Source organism: Harpia harpyja, chromosome 1 (genome assembly GCF_026419915.1).
Source record: "Harpia harpyja isolate bHarHar1 chromosome 1, bHarHar1 primary haplotype, whole genome shotgun sequence".
Lineage (NCBI taxonomy): Eukaryota > Metazoa > Chordata > Aves > Accipitriformes > Accipitridae > Harpia > Harpia harpyja.
The window spans coordinates 44,316,952-44,338,635 of record NC_068940.1 but is presented as its reverse complement, the minus strand read 5'-3'; the positions used below and the strand labels follow the sequence as shown (position 1 = coordinate 44,338,635).

Below are 21,684 nucleotides of genomic sequence, written 5' to 3'. Positions count from 1 at the left end.
CTCGGAGATCCTTGGATATGGAGAAAAACCATGAAAAGAACAAACACTGTGGAGAGAATACCAACCAGAGAGAAGAGCAAACACACGCACATGCTCCCACCCACCAAATCCACACGGCACATGAGGTCCATGGTGTTTATAACACATGTAGTACAGACAAGGTTATCTTTCTACTGATAGAGACAGAGAGGAGAAAGATACCAGAGATAAGTCTATCAGGGTATTTCTGAACAGTGTTCCCAAAGGATCTCAGGATGAACTTGCTTCCACTAGGAAGGATCAATTGTTTGCTCTCAGAAAGGCCACCCAAATACTGGGCAATACAGCTTTTAGGCCAGAAAAACCACAGATGGGACAGGCTGTGATTTGCAAAGCCACCTGATTGCAGCAGCTCTGTTTGTTGCAAATTTGCATGCTCCTTCTTCTTACCCTGATTCAGGGATCTTAGTCCTTCTTGCCCTAGGCTGACCAGTGATGCAGAGGGACAAGAAATAATGGAGCCAGTCTCCTCAGTGCCTTGTAGCCATCGGTGGCTTCCAAGCAGTCCTCTGCCCAAGGACGGGAAGAACAAGTGGAGATGAAAGCCATTCTCTCCCATATCCATCTACCTCCCCACAAGAGCTTTGGTCTCTTCAACTGGGATAAATTTCAGCACCAAGTCTGACAGGCCCAGCAGCAGCCCTCAGCCACACAGTGGCTGTACACGTTATCACTCTGTCGTTTGGATGTAAACAGGGACAGCCAGCATGGTGCAGGGGCCATCCGAGGCAGTCTGCAGTTCTGCCAGGGCCAAATTCGATGCAATGCTGTTGGGCTGCCCAGGAACGACAAGGTCCGAGTCAGCAGCTCCCGCCCCACCAACCACGATGGACAGGACTGCGTCTGACTCCTGGAACGGTTCTTTGTTAGGGCCACCTTCGGGCAGGCTTTCCCCAGTGGCACTGTCCTTCAGCTCTGCCAGACCCAGCTGGTTGGGGAGGGAAAGGCCTGCCTTGCGCCCCCGCACCACCCGCTTCTTCTGGGGCTTCCTGAGCTGCAGGTCTTTGTCCTTGGGCGAGCCCAGCCGGCACTTGTGGTCCTTCATGTACTTGTGGCGCGTGAAGCCTTTGCTGCAGGTGGGGCAGCGGTATTTGTAGTTGCCGGTGTGCGAGCGCTGATGCTCTATCATGTGGGCTCGTCGGCTGAAGGACTTGTTACAGTACTGGCACTTGTGGATCTTCATCCCTGCACAGAGCATCGGAGGAGAGAGAGCTCAGTTAGAGACCCTGCATCTCAATGCAGATCTTCAGGAAAATCTGCACCGCACCGAGGGAGTGCATGACAGCTTCATCTCCTCTTCCAAGGAGATGGTTCCCCAATAAAAGCATGAAACAGCCACCTCCCTACCCAAGAAGCCCCATTCTTTTACAGCTTGCTAATTAAAACAAACCAAAAACCCCATGGTCTAAAGAGACATTGTGCCAGGCAAATTTGCAAGAAAAGGGTGAGCACCTACACCTTGAATGTCTGTTTAGGACGGGCTAAAACAATAGTTCTTGCCTCAAATAAGAGGATTAAAATATCACCAGAAAAAAATGTCAGGTAGTTGTGATGAAAATGCAAAAGTGTTAAACTCTGGTGTTTTTAAAGTGTATTTGGTAAGTAAAAAAATTTAACTTCTTTTTTTTTTCTCCCAAGTATGGGGATGTACAGTCTGAAACAAACCATCCATTGCACTGTCAGCACAGTCCCATCTGATGGCACTCTGCAGGGCTTTGGACATGACAGGCACGAGAAAAGATTTTCATTTTTACCCCGAGAGAAAAGTCAGAACACTCCCTAGGGCATGGGAATAAATTATTTGCCTTTATTAGGAGTGGTAGCATTGGTTTTGGAACACAGAGAGAATGGAATCAAATCCCAAAAGATCTCATTTTGGGAAGGAGTGGTCAGAGCACTCTGGATATTCATTTGATAGCAAACACACTGAATAATCCAGCTCTGCTTCTGCATCTTGCCAGCAGGCCCTGCCTACAGATTTATATTGCCTTATAAAACAGCCCAAAGCTTAGACACAGCTGTAAACGCAAGCTCACTTACCAGGCTTGCATCAACAGAGATAAAAAAAATCTAAAGCTAATAAATGATATTAAGAATTTAGGTCTGTATCTGGGAAACACTGTATCACACTCGGTAGAAAATTCTCCCACAGAAAACTACACAGTAGCTGTGTTAGCTGAGCAGTGGGTGGAGGGACACCACAGGGAAAGGACCTGTACGGAACATCCTGCGCTTCTGGGGATATAAAGCAGAAGCACTTTCACAGTTTGCTATCTCCTGTTTCTCAGGCTTACTGCTTCTGTAACATGCTCCTGCAGCACCACAGCAAATCCCAGCCACTTCATTCCCAACCACTGGCAGTATGGGCAGAGCTGCACTTACCCGAATGGGACAGTATGTGAGCCTTCAGCTTGTCAGGCCTGTTGAACTCTTTATTGCAGCCTGTGTGGCTTCTGTAAGAACAACAAAAGCTGGTGAGCAGCATGAATCAGCTGAGGATCGATGTATAAACGGATCCTGGACCATAGAGATTCACAACCCAGGTCCCTGGGTGCAGTCACAGTAGGAGCTCCACTATTTCAGCCCTTCTGGAGAGGGGCAAGAAATAAACAGGGTGCTACAGGGACACGTGGCACCTGCGAGATTACACATGGCCTGTGTCTCACTATGAATGCTCCTAAAAGCAGCAGGTTCAAGATCCCGGCTGGAGACAAATACTTTGGAAGGAGCTACAAGGTGGTTGGAGCAGGGAGAAATCAGTCAGTCTTGGCTATCTCAGAAGGCCCATGGCTGTGCCATGGATTTAGGAATGTACCTTATAAACCTGGGTTTCCCTGGCTCATACATTAGCTCCTATGTTGCCAAGTGCTTTTCAAGACATAGCAATCCAGGAGAGCCCATCATTCAGGCAGCCTTGTGCTTTGTGGTCAAATAATACTCCTTCTCTTCCCTAGTGGTCCCCAGGTGCAACCCCACCAAGCCTCCCATGTAGGCAGGCATTATTTTACAGGGCTTGATGAACTGAGATGAAATGATGTGGCCCCACAGGAAGACAATGACAAAGAACTGGGACTTCTAGGTTCCCAGGTCAACAGCATGCAGCATTCCTACCTCCCCAAGCAGCAGTGGATTGGCACCCTAGGGTACCTGCAAGAGACATTTGTTCCATCCCAAACCCCATCCCAACCCCATTAAGACATGCTGCCACACTGGAGACACACTACGTACGAGAAGGGACATTTATATTTCTTAAAAGGCTCATGGATCAGCATATGTCGCTTGAGTTTGTCTTTCCGATTGAAAGCTGCATCACACACTGAGCACTTAAAGGGCTTTTCACCTGGATAAAAAAAGAGACCAAGAGTCAGAGAGAGTCCAGTCACACAGGATTCACTATGGCAGCTGTGCCACTCTGCTTCTCTACAAACTTCCCCAAGCTTCCCTGCCCTCCCTGATGGGCAAATGGATGAATACAATCCACACTGTGCACTGCTCCTGCTCTCCAGGGCCAGCTTCCTTAGCTTCTGCAACTGCAGGCAGTGGTGAAGCCACCTCTGTGTCCCACTTCTAATTGGTGCAGTACTGAGGCTGAACCAAAACCATACATCTCCTGAACCCATGTTACTACAAATGACTCGTACACTCAACTCTGTTACTCTGGTTATCAGGAAAACAGCCAGGGCATTACAGCATGCAGCTAGGACTGTGATACAGAGATAACGAGCACTGCGGTACCAGGGAAACCCATACCCGAGTGGATGTGGGCGTGCAGCTTGAGATAGTGCTCCCGGCGAAAGAACTTCTTGCAGATCTGGCACTTGAACTTGCTGCCCCCGCCATGCGTAGGGATGTGGCGGCGCAGGTACCTCTCGCAGGGGAACACCTGTTAATGCACAAAAACAAGGCTAAGAGCCAGCAGCACACAAGGGACATCACTGAGCCTGCACGGGCATGGGAGGCTGTATAGAAAGCAGAAGCAGCTCATGGTGACTGCTTTCTCAGAAAGGACGCACTGAGAAAACCTACAGTTTTGTACAAGGAAAATACAGATAGAGCTTTAAAAAACAAAACACAACAAAATAAAAAACAAAAAAACCCAAACAAAACCCAAAACCTTCTTATCCTTAAGAAAAACATAAGCTTAAACCTTGCTGCTAAATTTTGTAACACCATACTGCTGAGGACCAGCACCCCAGATGGATGTCCAGACTCCCACCAAAGCCAGCGGTAGGACAGGCTGGGCAAGTTACCACCTTCCCACAGTGTTAACTTCAGATTGTGTTTCCCAATAATCTGTTACCAAAGGCTCCCATTCATGGTCTTTATAAAGCCAGTATGAATGGTTCCTTTTGCTAATGGGGATACTGGAAATATCCAAGTTAAGTGAATTCCTAACGAGCATGCTTCAAGCACAAATCTGAGGGGAGGACAGGAGAGCCAGGAGTTCTGTACCCAGGACTGTGCTCTCGCATCTCCAGAAAACAGCAATATTAGTAAGAATACAAAGAGAAGTAAAAAATACGGTTGCAGATAATGGACTTTCAAACCCCTATGCTGCGTGCTGAAAGTCCCACCCAGACTCAGAAGGGCATCTGTCACCTGGTGGGGGAAGTGGAGAGAAGACAGGTAAAGAAAGATGGGTTACTAACCATGGCAGGAGTGCGTTTCCCCTTCCTGAGCTACCTCAGTACAGAGTGGTCACTCCTTTGAGATTGTCCCTGCCCCCACTGCAGGATTTTCATTTCCTTTGCTACAAACAGAGGAGCAAGGGTCCAAATTTTAGTCTGGATTTCAAAAAATAATTTATTAGAATTCAAACCCCACAAAATTCTGCCCCTCAAACCCCTTCAGGGGCTGTGCTGAAGAGAGTATTTCCAGCCAAAACCTACTCGGGCATCATTCCAGTCCCAGTCACATCACTCAAACAGGTTTCTCTTTACCAAGGACACAGAGCACTCATCCAAAAGAGAGGAATGAGGGGGAACCCAGAGACATTGTTGCAACAGGAGATGAGGACAGCAATGGAGGTGTACAAGCTCCCACAGGACCCAGGGCTTTCCATGCCCAACCCTTCCAGCCATAGGTAGCCAGGCATGGTGGGTCAAAGGCACTGCCGCCACTTTCTGGATTTCCCAAAACCAGCCTCGCTCCTCCTGGTATGCTTGCTTTTAAGAAATAAGGACAGCAGCCCGGTATGCAGTCCTGTGCTGTCATGGGAATAAGGGAGCTCCCCTGACAAATTCTGTTCAGCAAATGGGACCCAGGAGAAAAGCCAGCACTTGCGGGGAGGAATGTACTCTGCATGGAGAGGCCAGAGAGCTGGAGGCCAGGAGTGCAATCACATCTGTCTCTCCAAAAAGCACCTCACGAGCCTGCCAGTCCGTACTGAGGTAGGAAGGGAGAGGAAAGGGAGCCGAGGGTTCCCATCCCCCTGAGCCCTAGCTACATGTCCAGGACCAGCTCAGGCAGCGGTCACCCACCCACCTTCTGGCAGTGAGGGCAGGGAAAGTTGTGCGTTGCTGTCTGCAGATGGTGCTCCAGGGCTTCCGGGGTGGAGTACTTATTTACACACTTCACACATCTGAATGCAGAGAGAAAGGACAGAGCCTGTGAACAAGGCTACCGCCAGCAAACCCCACACCGCAGGCAGAACCCAGGCAGGACTGCCCAGCCCATTCACCAGCCACCTTCCCAGTTGATTTTTGGTAGGGTCAGTTTGGTACAGACACTAACACCACCACCCAGGTGCTCTGAAACCTCAGCAACCCACATAGCCAGATCACACTCACACTTAGCATCCTTCAGGAGGAGGAGATGCTGGAAAACTGGGTGGAGAAGCCTTTAAATTGCTAGCGCTCTTCCACACAGACTCCCACGGGAGTCTGAGCACATATTCCACAATTCCTTCCTCATGGAGACAAGCCCTAAGTAAGGACTTCACCTTACTTAAAACACCTCCTTCCATCTTCATTGCACAAAGACAGCAGCTCCCAGTGAAAGAGCTGAGAGGGGGGTCACAGCATAACAGCAGTGTTACCCATGGCTGGGGCAGTCACAAGGTGATACGCTTCCACGTGGGGTCTCCTGTGTCTTACAAAGCTTCGGCTTACACCGCCACCTCTCTGAAACCACCTAGGCCCTCTCCACGTAACTCACCTGTTCTCACATATCCTGGCAGTATTTCTGCCAGAGACCTCTGCCAAAGCTGACTGATAATGGGCAATGGGGACATGCACCATCAACAGTGAATACAGAGGCACTCACACCGTGTAATCTGCTGTGAAACCCTTTTTCCTTAGATTAGACTAAAACCTCCTCAGACACAAGCAGAGCTCTGATCTCAAAGATCCCCACTAGCAAGCTGTAGGATGAAGCTCCACAGTGCAAGGATAACTAGAAATCATGGTCTATATGCAAGAAGTAGCAGATACTTATTCCATGAAGCTCCTAGGTGACTTCAGTATCTTCTGGGCTTCCTACTATTCCTCTATGTCCCTACAGGTATTTCAAAAGCTCCAGAGAGCTCTTCGTGGAACTCCTCACCCTTTCCCTCTACACTAGTAGAAAGGCTTTCCCGGGTAATAGATCCTTTTGCAGCAAAGGGATAGGAGACTTTTTCTGGGAACAGCTTCTACAACCCACGCTCCCTTTGCTGCAGGTGTTTAAGAATTGCAGAAAACAGGCTGGGAAGGGGCTTCCTTGGGTCTCTGACCCAGCCCAGCACAGGTTCAGCTGTGCCCATCTCACTCTTGACTGGTGATAAGAGGACTTGCAGTAATGGGATCTTCCCACATAACTGATCCCAGCCTTTCACTGTCTTTCCAAAAGGTTCCTTGCATTCAAAGTGCTTGGCCTTAGCACCCTGGTGGAGGGGTCCCCCATTTGCCACCTGGGTGCCCAAAAGAATCGCGGCTGCTGAACACACGGCCCCCTCTTCCCTCTAACGTCCCCACCACTCTCAGCCAAACACACTCTGCACCCACCCACTCCTACAAGCCTTGTGAGCACCGATTGCTACTGTACTTGTACACGGCCACGTCCTTCTTGGGGCTGTGCTGGGGCAGCAGGCTGTGGGAGTACTGGTGAACGCCCAGCTCATACAGGGAGGGGAAGTCCTTGCTGCAGAGGTGGCAGCGATAACTCAGCTCCTCCTGGTGGCTCTTGATGTGCTCAAGGAAGGACTCCAGCTTCTGGAAGGTCTGAGCACAGGTCTTCACCACACATTTGTACACCTGGGAGAAGAAGGGAGAGCAACTTCAGTGGCACACCATAGAAACAAACAGGGAAAATCCTCTGCCAACAGACAGAGTAGCCTCCCTTTTTCGAAATCGTTGCCATTGGGTAATTTACAGAAAGGGACCACTGCCCCTTGACCCACTGTGCTGGAGAACAGCTGAGCTGATTTAATGAACAAAGCAGCACTGTGGTTCCCAGAGCATCCCACCATGCCCACAGCCACATCAGCGCTCAGTCAGGGCACAGCAGTGAAACCCTGCCCTGCAGCAGGACACAATGTGGCGGTAAAACATCCCCTTCCTCTGCTGCCTTCCTCAGAGGAAGGGTCTTTAAAGAACAGTGCAGAGCAGCTCAGCATCAATATGTGGCCAGCAGCTCCGGGTGAAGACAACGGCAGAACCTGCTAGGAGTCGAATGTTCTGCAAACACGGATTGTCAGGGCACTCCCCTAAGAAAGAAGGGGGGAGAAAGGGGTGTTGGTGTAAGCACCTGAAACCACTCAAGTGGGTGAGACCACAACACCCCAGCGGTGACTGTTCCATGACCTGAGAGCTGCCACCTACACTGAAAACTTTGGACTTTGCTTCTTTGCTTCTTCTCTAGCCACCCAAATCTGCTCAGCTGACTTCTCACTCAGCAGGGTGGAGGCAGCAGAGCTTTTCAAAGCCACCCAGACCACACAGCTGCAACCCAGACATGCAGAGAGCCGAGCTGCACAGTAAGCACTGGCAGCTTTACAAAGCAAGAGACTCAGGACAGACCCTGAGAGCTGGTGCACTATATGAAGCCCATCCCAATCTCACCACCAACACAGGGCACCCTCTGTCCCTACCTGCTCATTCTTGTGCTGTGTCATGTGCGATTTGAGCTGGAAATAGGTGTTGAATTTGCTGGGGCAGAACTGGCACTGGTAAGAGCTATCGATCAAGACAACCTGCTTGGCTTCCAGTTTGCCTGCCTCACTCTCGTCCAAGGGGCTCATGTCTTGGGGTGGTGGTGCAGGGTTCCTTGAGGGCTGAGTCAAACCTGAAGAAAGGGAGAGAGAAAGTCACAGCATACCACGAGACAGCTCTGAAAGCTGCTCTGCAAGCACCATGCTGCCAAGAGACACCAGGCCTGGCTCTGGGTCCAGGCTCTTCCTTCCTTTCAAAGACAGATTCTTTATATCAGATGAATCTTACTCTCTAACAGGGTAGTTTTACATTTGTCTACAGATTATTAAGGGTTCTGACTACATCTTCCTCTCTTTAACCCATCCTCTTTTTCCAGGGACGTAATTGTGCTCTGTGGAGCAGTCAGCAGAACAGGCCTCTGCCAGCGAACTGGACCCAGATTTACTCCCATCTCTGGCAAGAGACGGGAGGTAAGATCCAGCCAGTAGCTCACAGTCCATGATATCTGCAAAGAGCAGCTCCAGTGGGGCCTTGTCCTAGACATGACATTGTCACTGCGTTTCCTCCCCTCCTACCAGGACTGAGGCCACCAGCAGAAAAGGTATCCAGACACCGTCTGCCAGCAAGGAGCTCTTCTCTGCCTCAAGTATTTTCAGTTGGCTGCTGGGGCCAGACCCAGCCCAGGCATGACTTGCACATTGTGAACAAGCCAGAGCACTGGGCTATGCTAAACCACTTGTCTGGCCACTAGACCAGAGCTGTCAAGTGTGGCTCATGCACTGCCAAAGCTGCACCTGCCAGGGAGTGAGAAGGGGGAAGACACCTCACCCTGCCTGCATGCACATACTGGCACAGTTTGGAGCCACTATCTCCACCAGCACCTGAATCCACTGCGTCTGGGGGTACGAAAGGATGCACCTGCCAGCTGGAGTCGAGCAAATGCAACTCGCCTCTCTAGTGTGTGCTGCTAAGCCCCACAGGAGGAATGCAAACAGCATACACAGCTCCTGTCTCCCCTCCCTCCCTGTGTGGAGGTGCAGGAACGTGCAGACTCCTCACATCACTGCTCTGCCCCATGCACATGCCATCCCCAGGCAGCAAACCTGTGTTCTCCTCGTCCTCTGGCTGGTTGGGATTCAAGGCCATGACCTGCACTGTGATGGAGTTGCGGGAGATAGTGCACCCCAGCCCTGGAGGCCACACTTTATGGGTTTGCATGTGCTTCTTCACATTGGACTTCTGGGCAAAGGCTCGACCACATACAATGCACTGGAAGGGCTTCTCGCCTGTGTGACTGAAGGCAGAAGGCACCATATCAGCAGCCGGCAGAGAGAGAAGGCAGCCCTCAGGCATGGACCGTCGTGCGGTGGCTGCTGCAGGACTGCACTAGGCACTCTGCTTGGCAGATCAGCACCTGGGCCAGCCAAACAAGGGCTTTGAGACCTGATTAACCAGAGTAAGTGGATTGTGAGAGGCCTGGGGAAACAAGCCTGGTGCACAGAAAAAAATACTCGCAACAAGGGATCAAAGGATCAAAGGAAGAAGTGGGAGAGGGAAACAGCTCTGCAGCAACATCAGGGCACTCACTGTTGGGGTCTCTGCACGGACCTTAGGGACTCCATCACGTTCTCAGGGGTACAACCCTTTTCTTCCCTGTCACCCCTCCCTCCCCTGCATGCACATCTCTTCTAGCTTGCAGTCCCCTGATCTCCCTGAATGTGCTCTCCCCTGTCCACAGCAGAAAGGCCTTTCTACTCTGCCCTTCTGCTTCAGGAGAAAGAGTGGACTCTAACACATGGAGTACGTCATGTGAAGAGTCCAGACCGGGAAGGGAAGCAAAACCACCACTTGTTCCTTCTCATCTGTCCTGAGTCTGGCAGACTCTGCTGGGAAAAACTCTGAAGATTTCAGCTGCCTCCTGCCAAAGAAAAGCTCTCTTCTAACAGCTCCCTATGTAGGCACTGAGCTTGGCTTATGGTTTGCTAACACCAGCAAACATGAAGGCTGCAGCTTGCTAGGGAGGGAGAGTAGAGGAAAAGGCAGAGGCAAGCAGTGGAGATGCTGCTGCTCCAGTGATCAGGTGACAACAGATTTGGCTTTCAAAGTCTCATCAGCGAGGAAAAGAAGTCTCCAGTCCCAGCCCATAATCAGCAAGAACATTACACCCATAATGCAGCCTTCACCCCAGCCACTGGGGAGAAAGTGTCCTGGAGTGAGGGGGGATGAAGGATCACCTCCCAGCGCAGCACAGATTCTGGGACATGACAAACGCAAGGTCTACTGGACTGTGCAGACTCCCTCAGTAGAGCTGTGCCCACCTCCACCCTAGCCACTCTGCGGTGTCTGGGTTAGCACCACTGTTACCTTCTGATGTGCTGCTGCAGGTCAAAGTTCTTGGTAAAGGCCTTGTCGCAGTAAGTGCATTTCAGCTTGGGGGACTTGGGTTTGCCTGAAAGAGCGAGAGCACACACATGAATGAGATCATGTGGCACAGCCCTATCCCCCCTGTGCCACAGGGCCCTCAACCTAAGACATGTCTATTCAGGACCAAGAATAAAGGGCTTATGGAAGGATAAGATCTGCCTGGCCAGTCTGGGGAGAGGTTATGGGCACAAACATATATTTAACGTAGCCTGAGCTAACTCTAGAAGTACTGAGGAGAGTAGCAGTGGAGGGGACAGGGCACCCCCTTCAGGCATTTAACCACTCCAGGGACCCTTCCAGCTGTGCTACAAAGCACCTACTTTAAAGGCATGTTGGGCATTGGGAAAAGACACAGGATTAGTGAGAAGGGCCCCAGTTCTGTCTCTCTCCTATGCACTCACCAAGGTCAGCCATCAGCCAGAGCACATGCATATTTCTCCCATCCAGAAGTTCAGTCAGTCACATCTTCTATCTACTATGATGGGGTATAAACCAATGGAAAACAGCAGAACTGTGGGCGGCTCTAAGAAATTCTGGACTAAGACCTGCAGCCTGCACGATCATTCACACTTCTGCAAGTAACCTCAAACCCCAGCATCTGTATGGTTGTAACTCCAGAGGCCCAACCTTCCTGGGGAGGAAGGCCATGTGGCTTTCCGCCACCTCACGCCTGGGACCTCCCTTGTCACTGAGCTAGGTGTGCTTGCATCACACTAGCAATGGGCAGGCTCAGCCAGCAGAGAATCTGACACTCCTCCATCCTGTAATGGGGCATGCCCCTGTCCTGCCTCACCTGGGGACAGGCTGTTTTCTTTACAGGCATTGAAACACATGGCAGGGACCAGTCAGCTGGGCCCTTGAGAAGAGAGTCTTCAGGGCCAGGCCACATCTAGCCCACTGGCCTTGTAGCTGGGCAGTCTTCCTTGGGTTAGAACGGACCAAGCTCTAACACCTTACTTTGCAGGATATCCCCATTTCAGGTGTGATCCAATAAGCATGTAGCTGCAGAGATTTAGCACAAGCTCGCCCATGCAGTAGCACAGTGACAGTCCTTTCACGTGCACTCAGAGGTGACAGACATGAAGCACGTCCACACTTTCACATGCTCTTGATAGCTTTGTGCAGGGCATCATGTTCCTCCTCTGGAGCTGCATGCACAGCCAGTGCCACCCCACAGAGCCTGGAGAGCCCATGGCTCAACAGTCCACTACAGGATAAGCACGGTGGCCTACAGGTTAGTGCAGGACAAATGCTATAAGGACACTTACCTTCCTGCAGCCCACTCTCACTTTTGCAGCGCCGACTTTTGGCAGCAGAGGTGGAATCAAAACCAACCACACTGCCTCCTCCTGCACTGGTCAAAGGTGTGGGAGTGCTGGTGCTCTTGGGCTTGAACCCCTGCTTCCCAGGGCTGTACACAGGAGGAGAAGGGTACACAGGACTTTCCACACACTGGCTCGGTACCTGCAACAGTGCAATTTATCAATGGAAACAGGTTTGCTACACAGAGTTATACTGTGCCCTAACCTCCATCTCCAGCAACACTTCCCACACCAGGCTATTGCCTGGCTGAGTTTTCTGCCTCCTGCCAAACTGGATCAAATTTCTGGTTCACCAGTCCAACAACGTCTCTCTAACTAAAACTAACACCCTGCGCAGTGTGAAACTCTCCTGCTGAACATCACAAAGTATCCAGCAGTTATTACAGCAGGAACAGGACAGCAAAGAAACACTTTGAAGGGGCCGTCTAGTCCCTCATTTATTGTCTTATGCCTAGAAGAGTTTCTTATCCCTCCAGAGCAGGTTGCCAGAACAATCACCACTGACCCTGTGGGTTCACACCAACCCTGAAGGCTGGGATCTCCAGGCACTGCTGCCTGCCCTGGCAGGACTGCAGAAGGGAAGGAAAGCACAAGAAAACTCCAGGTGGCAAAGCACAGCCGTTTACGTCAGCACCAATATTAGAAAAGGATGCTTAGAGAAAAAGAGGCATCAGCCTGGGGTGATATGGTTTCAGGGCATTTCTGTTGCCCGCTCTGATAAATTAGCACAGAGCGCTAAGTATCCAACATCCCTGTCTGTTTCTGACCACTGGCACTTCCAGATCAGATGCTAGCTACAAAGATAAGGCCAACAAATCTATCACACCCAGTAGTTTCTGTTGTGAATGGCAATGCTAACCTGGAGGCTGCAAACAGCTGACCCACCCGTAAATCCACCCCTGCCTGTGCCTCCCTTTAGGAAAAGTTGCCTTGTCAAGCTCATTGATATTTAGACTGAATTCTTCTCTCCACTTGAGCCTGCAGTGTGCAGCGCAGTGCTCTGTACCTCTCTGGGAGGTGAGCCCCTCACTTCAGTTCCCTTTCACTCCCAACTCCTGCAGGTATCCCTCAACCACAGCAGACATTCAGGTCTCCTAAGCCTGTGCCAGCCAAGTCCTCCCGTCCCTCTTAACTGTTTCTCTTGCTCTCAGAATCCTCATCTTCTTGCTGATATTCTTCTGTTCAGCACCTTCTCCCAGAGGAAACAATCATTGTCAAATAACCTAACATATCTTCCCAGACTCTAACTCTGCATATCTAGTCCAGGTGACTCCCGAGCAGTCTTGCTTGTTAGAAGAGGCCCAGGAGGACAGAGCCCCTGCAGTCAGCCCCTGGCCTTACCTCCATGGGCGGATAGGGCTGCATCCCCAGCGTCTGGATCTCCACCGTGCTGTTTGCTGCCATAGGAGCAGGTGTGCTGTACACTTCGACCACCCCGCTGCTGCCAGCACTGGGCTGCCCCGGAGCCCCCATGCTCGGCGGGGGAGGTGGTGGAGGCTGAGGAGGCGGTGGTGGCGGGGGAGGCGGAGGCGGGGGGGGCTGAGAGAGATAGCCAGCCCCAGCGTGCATACTCAAGCTGCTCTAAAACCAGAACAGGGAGAGACAGACAAGATGTTGAAAATGCAGCAGTGATGAGCTGCCAATCCCAATTCAAAATGGCACCTGCAGGAACAGCAATGATGTCTTGACAGAATGCAGCACTGTCCAACTGCCAGGTTGGACCAGACTGTGCTGGCTTGCAGAGGCTTGGTGTGACCTGCCAGTAGACATTGTCTCCTCCAAAACCCAAGCGCTCGAGCCCCACTGCTTTTCTTGCTTTGTTTTTAAAGCTTTTAATCCTTCTGGTTACAAAGAACATTTTCAGAGCATGGGGAGTACACACAGTCTGGCCAGCCCCGGGGAGAGCCCAAAACAACCATTCCAGGAGGAGAGGGATCCATGGAGCAAACTGACAAGGGCTCTGGAAGCCAACCATTATACAGGGGCTCAACAAAAAGCTGGAGAGATCACATTACAAAGATTTGAGCATCCAGCACCAAGGACACCAGGAGAGAGCAGGCCCTGGAGCTATTCTGTCATTTATCTTTCGCCCCTTCCCAAGCCTGGCTGTCACATTGGGGTGGTGCCCAGGATTCAGCCTCGAAGCAGATCTCTAGAGTCTGATTGATCAACAGGACTCTCCTGCTGTGCAAGCACGGCCCCATGCAGCGGGACTCCCCTGGCCCAAACGTGCCCCTTACCTGTGCCGGGGGCTGCACCGTTGGCATGGGCTGGTCCAAGGATGTAAAAGCAGACATGGCCGACATCAGTACCTCATCGCTGACTAAGATGTTCCCCTGCACCAGGGTCTGAATCAAAGGTGATGGGGGAACAGTGATGTATGTAGAAATTTGCTGAAAGGAAAAAGGATGCATTGTGGACCACCAACAGGACAAAACAATAAACAAAAAACAATTACACTGCTTTTTACTGAACCTCAGAGTCTCTGCTTTCACAGCCTCTGGTCAGCAGATGAGCCACAGTAATTATCTACTCTCAGCTTCCTGCTGAGTCCTTGGCAGTTTCTGCCATAACAATAAGGCAGCTCCAGAAAAGTTCTTCAGAAAAGGAGGTAAAAAATATCACAGTGACTCGGAGAAAGTGGCCACTGGCTACAATTCAAATCAAGGTTTATTAAACAAGATCTGCAGGACAAACTGGTTACAGACAGGTTCAGGCCTTTCCTGGGTGCTTTCCCCAGCTAGGGAAGGTGGAGAAGTGAGGGAGGTTGCTCTGGCTGCAGATGGTGAACGTCAGGCTCATCTCTTCAGACTGGAGTCGGATTATAGGAGAGGAGGGAGGCTGTCCCATTTTCTGGGTGGAAACAACCCATGTTTGCAGCCCTGGGCAGCACCATCCACTGACGCTACGTTAGCTTGAAAAAAACAGTTGGTTTGAAAGCACTTCAGAAACCATCATGATTGCAGGCACAGTACATGTCATGTACAAGGGACTCGCTCCCGAGTCTGTTGGGAAGGAGACTTACTCCAGAGAGGATATTCCCTTAATGCTCGTCACACCACATTATATGGGCTTGTTTGCAGAAAACTGAGAGGAGGGATGCAGGGATGAAGCTGCCAGACATTGCCCTCCTCTTCTGCCCAAGAGCCAGACCACAGTCCAGGGGACAGCAAGAGCCATTTCACCCTGAGCACTGTGCAGCGTGCACCCAGGCACATGGCCAGCCTTCCAGCCTGTGACAGTGGGGCTCTTCAGTAGAACCAAAGTCTGGCTGTAGCACAGACAATATGAAACCCCTCCTGTCCTGAAAAAAGGGCTATCAGACACTCGTGCTGGAGGACACCTCACTGCAGAGGACCAGACAGCTTTATCCATGAGGTCAAAAGCCAACAGGACCAGAACTGAGCCTCCTAGCAAAGAGGTCAGTCATGAGGCACCACTGGATCTAAAAGCATCACCCAGAGGTCCCCCCCACTCCCAAAACCATCGCGACAGAGCAGTAGAGCCTCTGCCTGCAGCACAGTACCTGCCGGCTGGCGCTTGGAGCCTGCTGCACCGATGTGATGGAGGGGGTGTACACACTGTTGGTGGCCAGTGAGACCGTGGAAAGAGAAGGGGCATTTCCCTGGCACTGCTCTCTCTTGTGGGTCATGAAGGCAGGCAGTGAGTTGAACTGCTTCTTACACTTCCCACAGAGGAACACATCTTCATCATCTGCAATTAAGAGGACCAGATCACTGCTCCAGGCTTTCTTCTGCATTCCCCAGTGCTACACCTAACAACCACAGCCACAGGAAAACAGACGCCTTCTGGATCTTAGCACCTCAAGGACATCATCATCATGAGAGATCAGCTGCAAGGGCCAAACTGTCCCTCTGCACCAATCCCAAGCTATCCCTAAAGCCAACTGATGTGATTGAGCCCATCTCAGCCCTGCTCCCATAAACGAAACCTGCCATCTTCCTGTCATAACCTGAATCCTGTCGTCTGTTTTCTCATCCCCAAGACGTGAAGAACCAACCCAGCCTTGCTCTTGTAGCACCCTCTGCTTTTAGTCAAAACAGCTTCTTCCAAAGCACCTGCGTTATGCTGGCTGAGGCAGATTTTATTACTCAGGTTGCACAAAGGAAGGGAAATAACTTGGATCAGAGCACAGAGTCAATGGCAGCTTGTGTCCGAAAGCCACCCGCCCCGCAAGACTGCTGGTCTTTGGTGCCTCTGCTTGATGTTAGAAGCAGAAAGAAGACAACACAGTTACCATGTCCTAGATGAAATTTGCAGCGTTAGCAAACAACACAAGCACACACCATTTTGCACTTGATCCAGTTGGACTCACAAGGCTGTACCTCCTGTCTGATTCACAGCCTGAAGCAGAACATTTCTGGGGACACAGACTATAACTCCTCCAGGGGATAACTCGGTATCCACCCAGCGAGTCCTAGTCAAGCACTATGAGTGTTCATGTGCACATAAATGACTGGTTCCCATATTCGTTCACACAGACGAGATACTCAATGACTGGAGTAGTTGTACATCCCCAGAGGATAAGGAATGGCTCATTAAATAAAAAATGTGAACAGTAACAAGCACTAGTGGCAGGGACAGCACCTGCTCCTTCCCTTCATGCCTTTATTGGAAACGCATGGTCAAGTCTATTGTCACCACCATCTCCAAAACCACCTCTGCTCACTTGGGCACTTGCCCCCTTCCTCCTGCTCTGCCTAGTCCTGCTGAGGGCTCACAACATTCACAGCAGTACCCTACACGTACAGCTGTTGTCCCAGGTGTTCCAATAATCATAAGTACATGCTGTAGGAAGAGACGTGCAGCCCTCCTGTCCCCCTTCTCTCTCTCCCAGTCCTACCAGGACTCACCCATCGACTGGATGGCGGTGGAGGAGTTGACATTTTGAGCAGATGGATCCGTCACACCTCCTTGACCATCTAGTAAGGACTGCACAGCCAGCACCGTCTGATTATCCATTCCTGAAAGGAGACACAAGCATGGATGGTAAATTGAGCACAGCCCAAACATGGAGTGCTGGGAGCTCGCCCATGAGTCGTGGAGGGAAGCCGCTCGCTGGCTGCTGCTGTCTTCTCCCACACAGCCACTCTCACCTTCTCATCCCCCTCTACTCCATAGCATTAACTGTCATACTAAAGCAACACTCCCACCTGTCTCCATACACTCCTTTGGTACAAGAAGAAAAGAGAAGAAGGGCAAGGAAAGCCAAGAAGGCTTGGTTTCAGGCATTTGCTGCAGAGAGGAAGGACGCTTACAAACAGTGGGTATGAAAAGAGCTAAGAAGTAGATATTTGGGATGTCACGGGCCAGACAGGGTAACAGCCTGGGTGGATCTGCCTGGGACACAGCGTGACACAGCACAGACAAGCACTGAGCTCAGTGAAGACAAAATCCTTGGTATGCAGCAGCTGTGTCTCAGCAGCACTGTTAGAAATGCCTCCCTGTTTTCAAGACAAGCATTCCCAGATCTGATCAGACACAGGTCTATGAACTACAGGAGAATTTAGCTATAGCTTTAAGAAGGAAATATTAAGCGTGGTTTCCTGGGAGAGATGCTGGGGGGGGGGGGGGGCGGTCCACTCAGCCACCAGCTGCCACCCAGGTTTTGGGACATGTGGGAGAGCAGGACCGTGGCTCCCCCAACTCCCAGAACTGTGGTCCTCCACAGGCTCCTCTCAAGCAAAAGCTGCCGGTTGGTCTCTTTTATTTCCATTTCCCTCCGGACTCCATAAGAGCACACACACCCAGCCAGATTTGTTGTCAGAACCGTCTCACTTGCTTTGGCACAAATATTTTTTGCAACAGCTAAAATGTTCTAAAATATTCCAGATAAATACAGGAGATGGGGACTGCTTATTGAGGGAGACAACCTAGCCAGCAGCATGCAACCGGTGGATTAAGCCCAACACACTCTTTCTTTTTATAAATCAGATGTAAAGACACATAGAACAATCTGGCTATGGAAAAAAAATAGGAAAACGGGGTGATTTTTATGCACTCCTCCCTACCGCTCCTTTATGACAAGGAACCCACGAATAAAACAAATGGCATGCCAGAGTTGTATGTTATACCTTGTGGATTAAGGGAGAAAAGAAAGGTGGGGGGTTCTTAGGTTGCTTTTCACTTTTATTCAAGATCTTTGCAAAACAAAACTGTAAAGCTCTGAACTCAGAATTATGTGCAACAGTAAAAAGAAAATCTTTCAGTCTGATCATTTCCAAGCAGTGAGGTAAGGATAGTTCCCAACGAGAGGTCGCTCAACAAACAGCACCAGGAAGGACAGTGAAACGCCATAACAGTTCACAGCATAAAGGAACTGTGCAGCAGTTCAGTGCAGCAGAAGCAACCAGCATTGCAAGTTCCTCTTGTAATTTTAAAATTTCTCCTGGACAACTGGGATGTTACCTTCCTGATGGGGAGTACCCATATAATCCATGGCATTTTAAAGATATCCTAAATACTCATTTCTCCTGCATCTCCAGTGTGAAGCAAGTAACATTAAGACTCTGTGAACACCTTTTTCATCATTTCACCAAGAAGAGGTTGCAAACACTGCACATGCCCCTGGGAGAGAGGAGAGCACCGTTCTTCAGCTGCTGGGGAGCATAGGGCACAAGCAGCTACTGGAAAGCAGCAGATCACACTACTTCACACACTACCATAAAATTACCACCATGCCTATGGGAACCCTTTCACATAAATCACAGGAGGCACAGCAAAGCTGCAGGTCCAGTTCTGCAAGCGTTCCCTTCCGCAGAGCTACAACCAGCCCTGCAGGACAGCCCTGCTGGCAGAATGCCACTGGAGCACTCCTGGGTGGATCTTCTCACACCGACCAAAGCCCTGCTTTAAAATATACCCCCTCTTGTACAAATAACCTCCTGGTCAACTGCAAAGACAGCGCTGCAGGCTCTTGTAGGCACATCCAAACCAAAGAGTGAAATGGAGCAGCCCTTCTTCAGCAGAAGTAAGCTAGCAGGATACAAAAGAAAAAGGGGGATCAAAAATTCAGGCTAAGTATATTATGGGGAGAATTAAGAACCGTTTGCATCAAAAATGCCACTCTTGATGTGCCCAGCACTGGACAACTGGGTTTCCTTCTGACGCGTAGCCAGATCTTCCAAGTAAAAAAGCCAGATGATTGCCTCGATCCCTCTAGCAGGGAGAAGCTTGAGGAGAGGCCAAGACCTGAAGACAGGCGACAACGATGCAGCAACATTTGTCGGTGTTGCATTCAGCCTTCTGCCAGAGAAAAGTGGCTCGGGACAACAGAAATAGTCAGCGCTTCTTTCATTTGGCAATTTGCGCAAATGCCCACAGGCTCCCTGCAGTTTCACAGGGTAAACGCACACCACCACACTTAACACAGAGGGAAATCACAAAGTTCAAGGTTTAGTAACCCATGAAAACAAGCAGGCAGAGTTACTTGGTTACACGGATGCCATTTGCGGCCATCCACAGACTCCAGGAGAAAGCTTTGGATCGATCCTGCACTGATTACAGCTGGCACCGGTCTGCAGGACGTTCTTCACAGTCATGAAACCTAAGAAAAAAGCCATCTCTTCTCTCCTGATGGCAGCAGGCCTTCCCCAGAGCCTGACAAAAACAAGGTGATTTGGGGAAGCCAGGATAAAAGTACAAGACTACTGATTTGTACTTTTTTTTCCCCCTTTCAAATTTCTCTCAGTTAAAGATGAAATAAGACTGTCCATTTTACCCCGGTGCTACTTTTCCCTCATGCCCTGAATTTCATGCATTGAGTTTTTTCTGCTGACACAAGCACCAGGTGCTTTAGTGACAGGCGAAAATGCACCTCTGCCCCACAGCACCCGCTGAGAACACAGCTGCTCTCAGCACCGCACACGAATGCCAAGTCACCATAGACTTGTAATCGAATCAACAAGACAAAACAAACAAGCTCAGCTACTAAAAGCTGCCAACTGTTGTGGGCCTAAAAAAAAAAACCCACGCTTTTTTCTTAATTTGCTAAAATGTTTTGCTCTCCTGAATTCTGCGAGGAAACCCACACAATGAGGAGCTGACACAAAGAGCAAATAGGGAACCTGATTATACACTGAGTGCTGTCAAATGCACCAAGTAACCTGACAAAATAGAGAGAAATATTTCTTCTTTGCTCCTCTTTCTGCTGCTGTGATCGCAGGTGCTGTTTGCAAAGTATAGGGTGACGATCCCGATGCAAGGCCTTCCAGTCAGTGGCATCCCCCCACGTAAAGGAAAATACACGTGTGAGCCAATTTAGGAAATAAATGCCTTGTGAAGCAGTTTTCCTCCAAATGAGCTGACCCTGAGCTCCGTGTCAGCCTGCCACAGCTTAGCACATCCAAGAGTGCCCCTCGGATGGCACCTGCCTGTAACACACCGTGTCCCGGTGCTAAACTGAGATGAATGCGAGTGCGACCCGCTCGCAGGTACGGCGGACAGGAGCCGGGCGATGCCCTGGCTGTAAGCACGGACCCCCCAAGCTAACACACACAGGCAGGGGCCAGCACCCACCCGGGGACCACCCCCAGGGCAGGCGGGGAGCACGGCACATCGGTGGGGCCGGCAGCGTGAGCGCCAGTGTGTGGGGAGGACGGGGAACCCCCGCATGCAGGACACGAGGGTGCCCACCTGCACGGCGGTGTCCCAGCGTGCTGGGCACAAGGACGGGGAGCGACGGGAGGGCGAGGGGCACACGAGCGACGGGGCTGCCCTGGGGACTGGTGATCCCGTCTGCCGGACACAGAGGCGGGGGCGATGGGAGTGCCCCAACGTGCAGGGCACAGGGGCAGGGGGGCGACGGGGAGGCCCGGGGGGGCCCAGCGCAGGGGCAGGGGCGCGACGGGGCGCCCCGGGGCACGGGGCTAACGGGGGCTGCCCGGTGCACAGGGCACCGGGATGGGCGGTGCGGGGATGCCCCGACGCACAGGGAGGGGGTGGCACAGGGCCCGGAGGGGGGGGACGGGACGGGAGGCGACAGGGGTGCCGCCGGGGACGGCGAGGCGAGCCCCGGGCTGCCGGCGGGGGATGCCCGCTGCGGTCCCGCCCCGCCCCCGCCGCCGCGCGGGGCCGCTCGCGCCGCCCGCCTGCCCCGGGGCCGCGCCGGTGCGCGCCGCCCGCCAGGAGAGGGGCGGGGGGCGGGGGGGAAGCGGGGCACGGCCCCACGCTGCCGGCAGCCCCCCGCTGCCCGCCAGGCCAGGCCTCGCGGGGCGGCCCCGCCGCGGCCCCTCGTCCCACGCGGCGGCGGGGGCAGCGGCGCTGGGCGGGGGGGCGGGGGGAGCGAGGAGAGGCGCATCCCCGCTGTCGGCCCGGCGCGGCCCGGCTGGGCCCGGCGCGGCGGCCCCGTTACCTTCCAGCGCCTCGAAGATCGCCTGCGCCATCTTGGAGCCGGGGCGGCCGCGACCCGCCAGCCGGAGCGGGCACCGGGAGCGGCGGCGGCGCTCGCCGCCAGGGGGCGCCCTCCGCCCGCGCCGGGGCGCGGGCGGGGGGAGGGCGGGGGGGGAGGCGGGGAGCGGCCCGGGGGCCGGCCCGCTGCTCTGGGCGGTGACACCCCGGCGCCGGCGGTCGGGCCCGGCGGGGGTCTGGCGTTTAACTCGGGCCGCGGCGGAGCGGCGCCTCTAGCAGCGCCCCGCGGGTCCGCGGAGGCCGGGCCCCGCCGAGAGGGGCGGGAGCGGCCCGGCGGCCGCACCTGCCCCGGTCGGGCTCCCGGCGCGGCGCCTGCGAGGGCCCGCGGAGCCCCCGCCCCG

The 21,684-nt window shown here is 52.3% G+C and overlaps 1 protein-coding gene across 4 annotated transcripts; it reads right to left on the bottom strand.

Moving 5' to 3' along the window:
- Positions 1–121: 121 nt before the first annotated feature.
- Positions 122–21,406, bottom strand: ZNF341 (zinc finger protein 341). Of its 4 annotated transcripts, XM_052790113.1 has the most exons (16): positions 21,288–21,353; positions 18,798–18,910; positions 16,789–16,899; positions 15,441–15,628; positions 14,155–14,307; positions 13,256–13,495; positions 11,861–12,056; positions 10,533–10,617; positions 9,272–9,462; positions 8,108–8,301; positions 7,063–7,271; positions 5,524–5,620; positions 3,790–3,922; positions 3,268–3,379; positions 2,422–2,492; positions 122–1,224 (listed from the first exon to the last, which is right to left on the bottom strand). In XM_052790113.1, the coding sequence occupies exons 3-16, from the start codon at positions 16,895–16,897 to the stop codon at positions 710–712; spliced, it is 2,493 nt and encodes an 830-aa protein (XP_052646073.1). In that variant the 5' UTR covers positions 16,898–16,899; positions 18,798–18,910; positions 21,288–21,353; the 3' UTR covers positions 122–709. The 4 variants fall into 4 exon arrangements, with proteins under 4 accessions (XP_052646073.1, XP_052646065.1, XP_052646056.1 ...); XM_052790105.1 differs by lacking the exon at positions 18,798–18,910 and having other exon boundaries at positions 21,288–21,406; XM_052790096.1 differs by lacking the exons at positions 18,798–18,910; positions 21,288–21,353 and having other exon boundaries at positions 16,789–17,623.
- Between the last annotated feature and the right edge of the window lie 278 nt (positions 21,407–21,684).

Bases quoted from the DNA above. Each gene is read 5' to 3' on its own strand.
- ZNF341 (XM_052790096.1), bottom strand. From the start codon at position 16,948: ATGTTTGGGCTGTGCTCAATTTACCATCCATGCTTGTGTCTCCTTTCA. The intron at 8,302-9,271 runs GTTTGCTGCCTG...CCCTTTCTTCAG, and splicing joins AGAGGACGAGGAGAACACAG to GTTTGACTCAGCCCTCAAGG. The intron at 1,225-2,421 runs GTAAGTGCAGCT...TGCTCTGTGCAG, and splicing joins TCACATACTGTCCCATTCGG to GGATGAAGATCCACAAGTGC.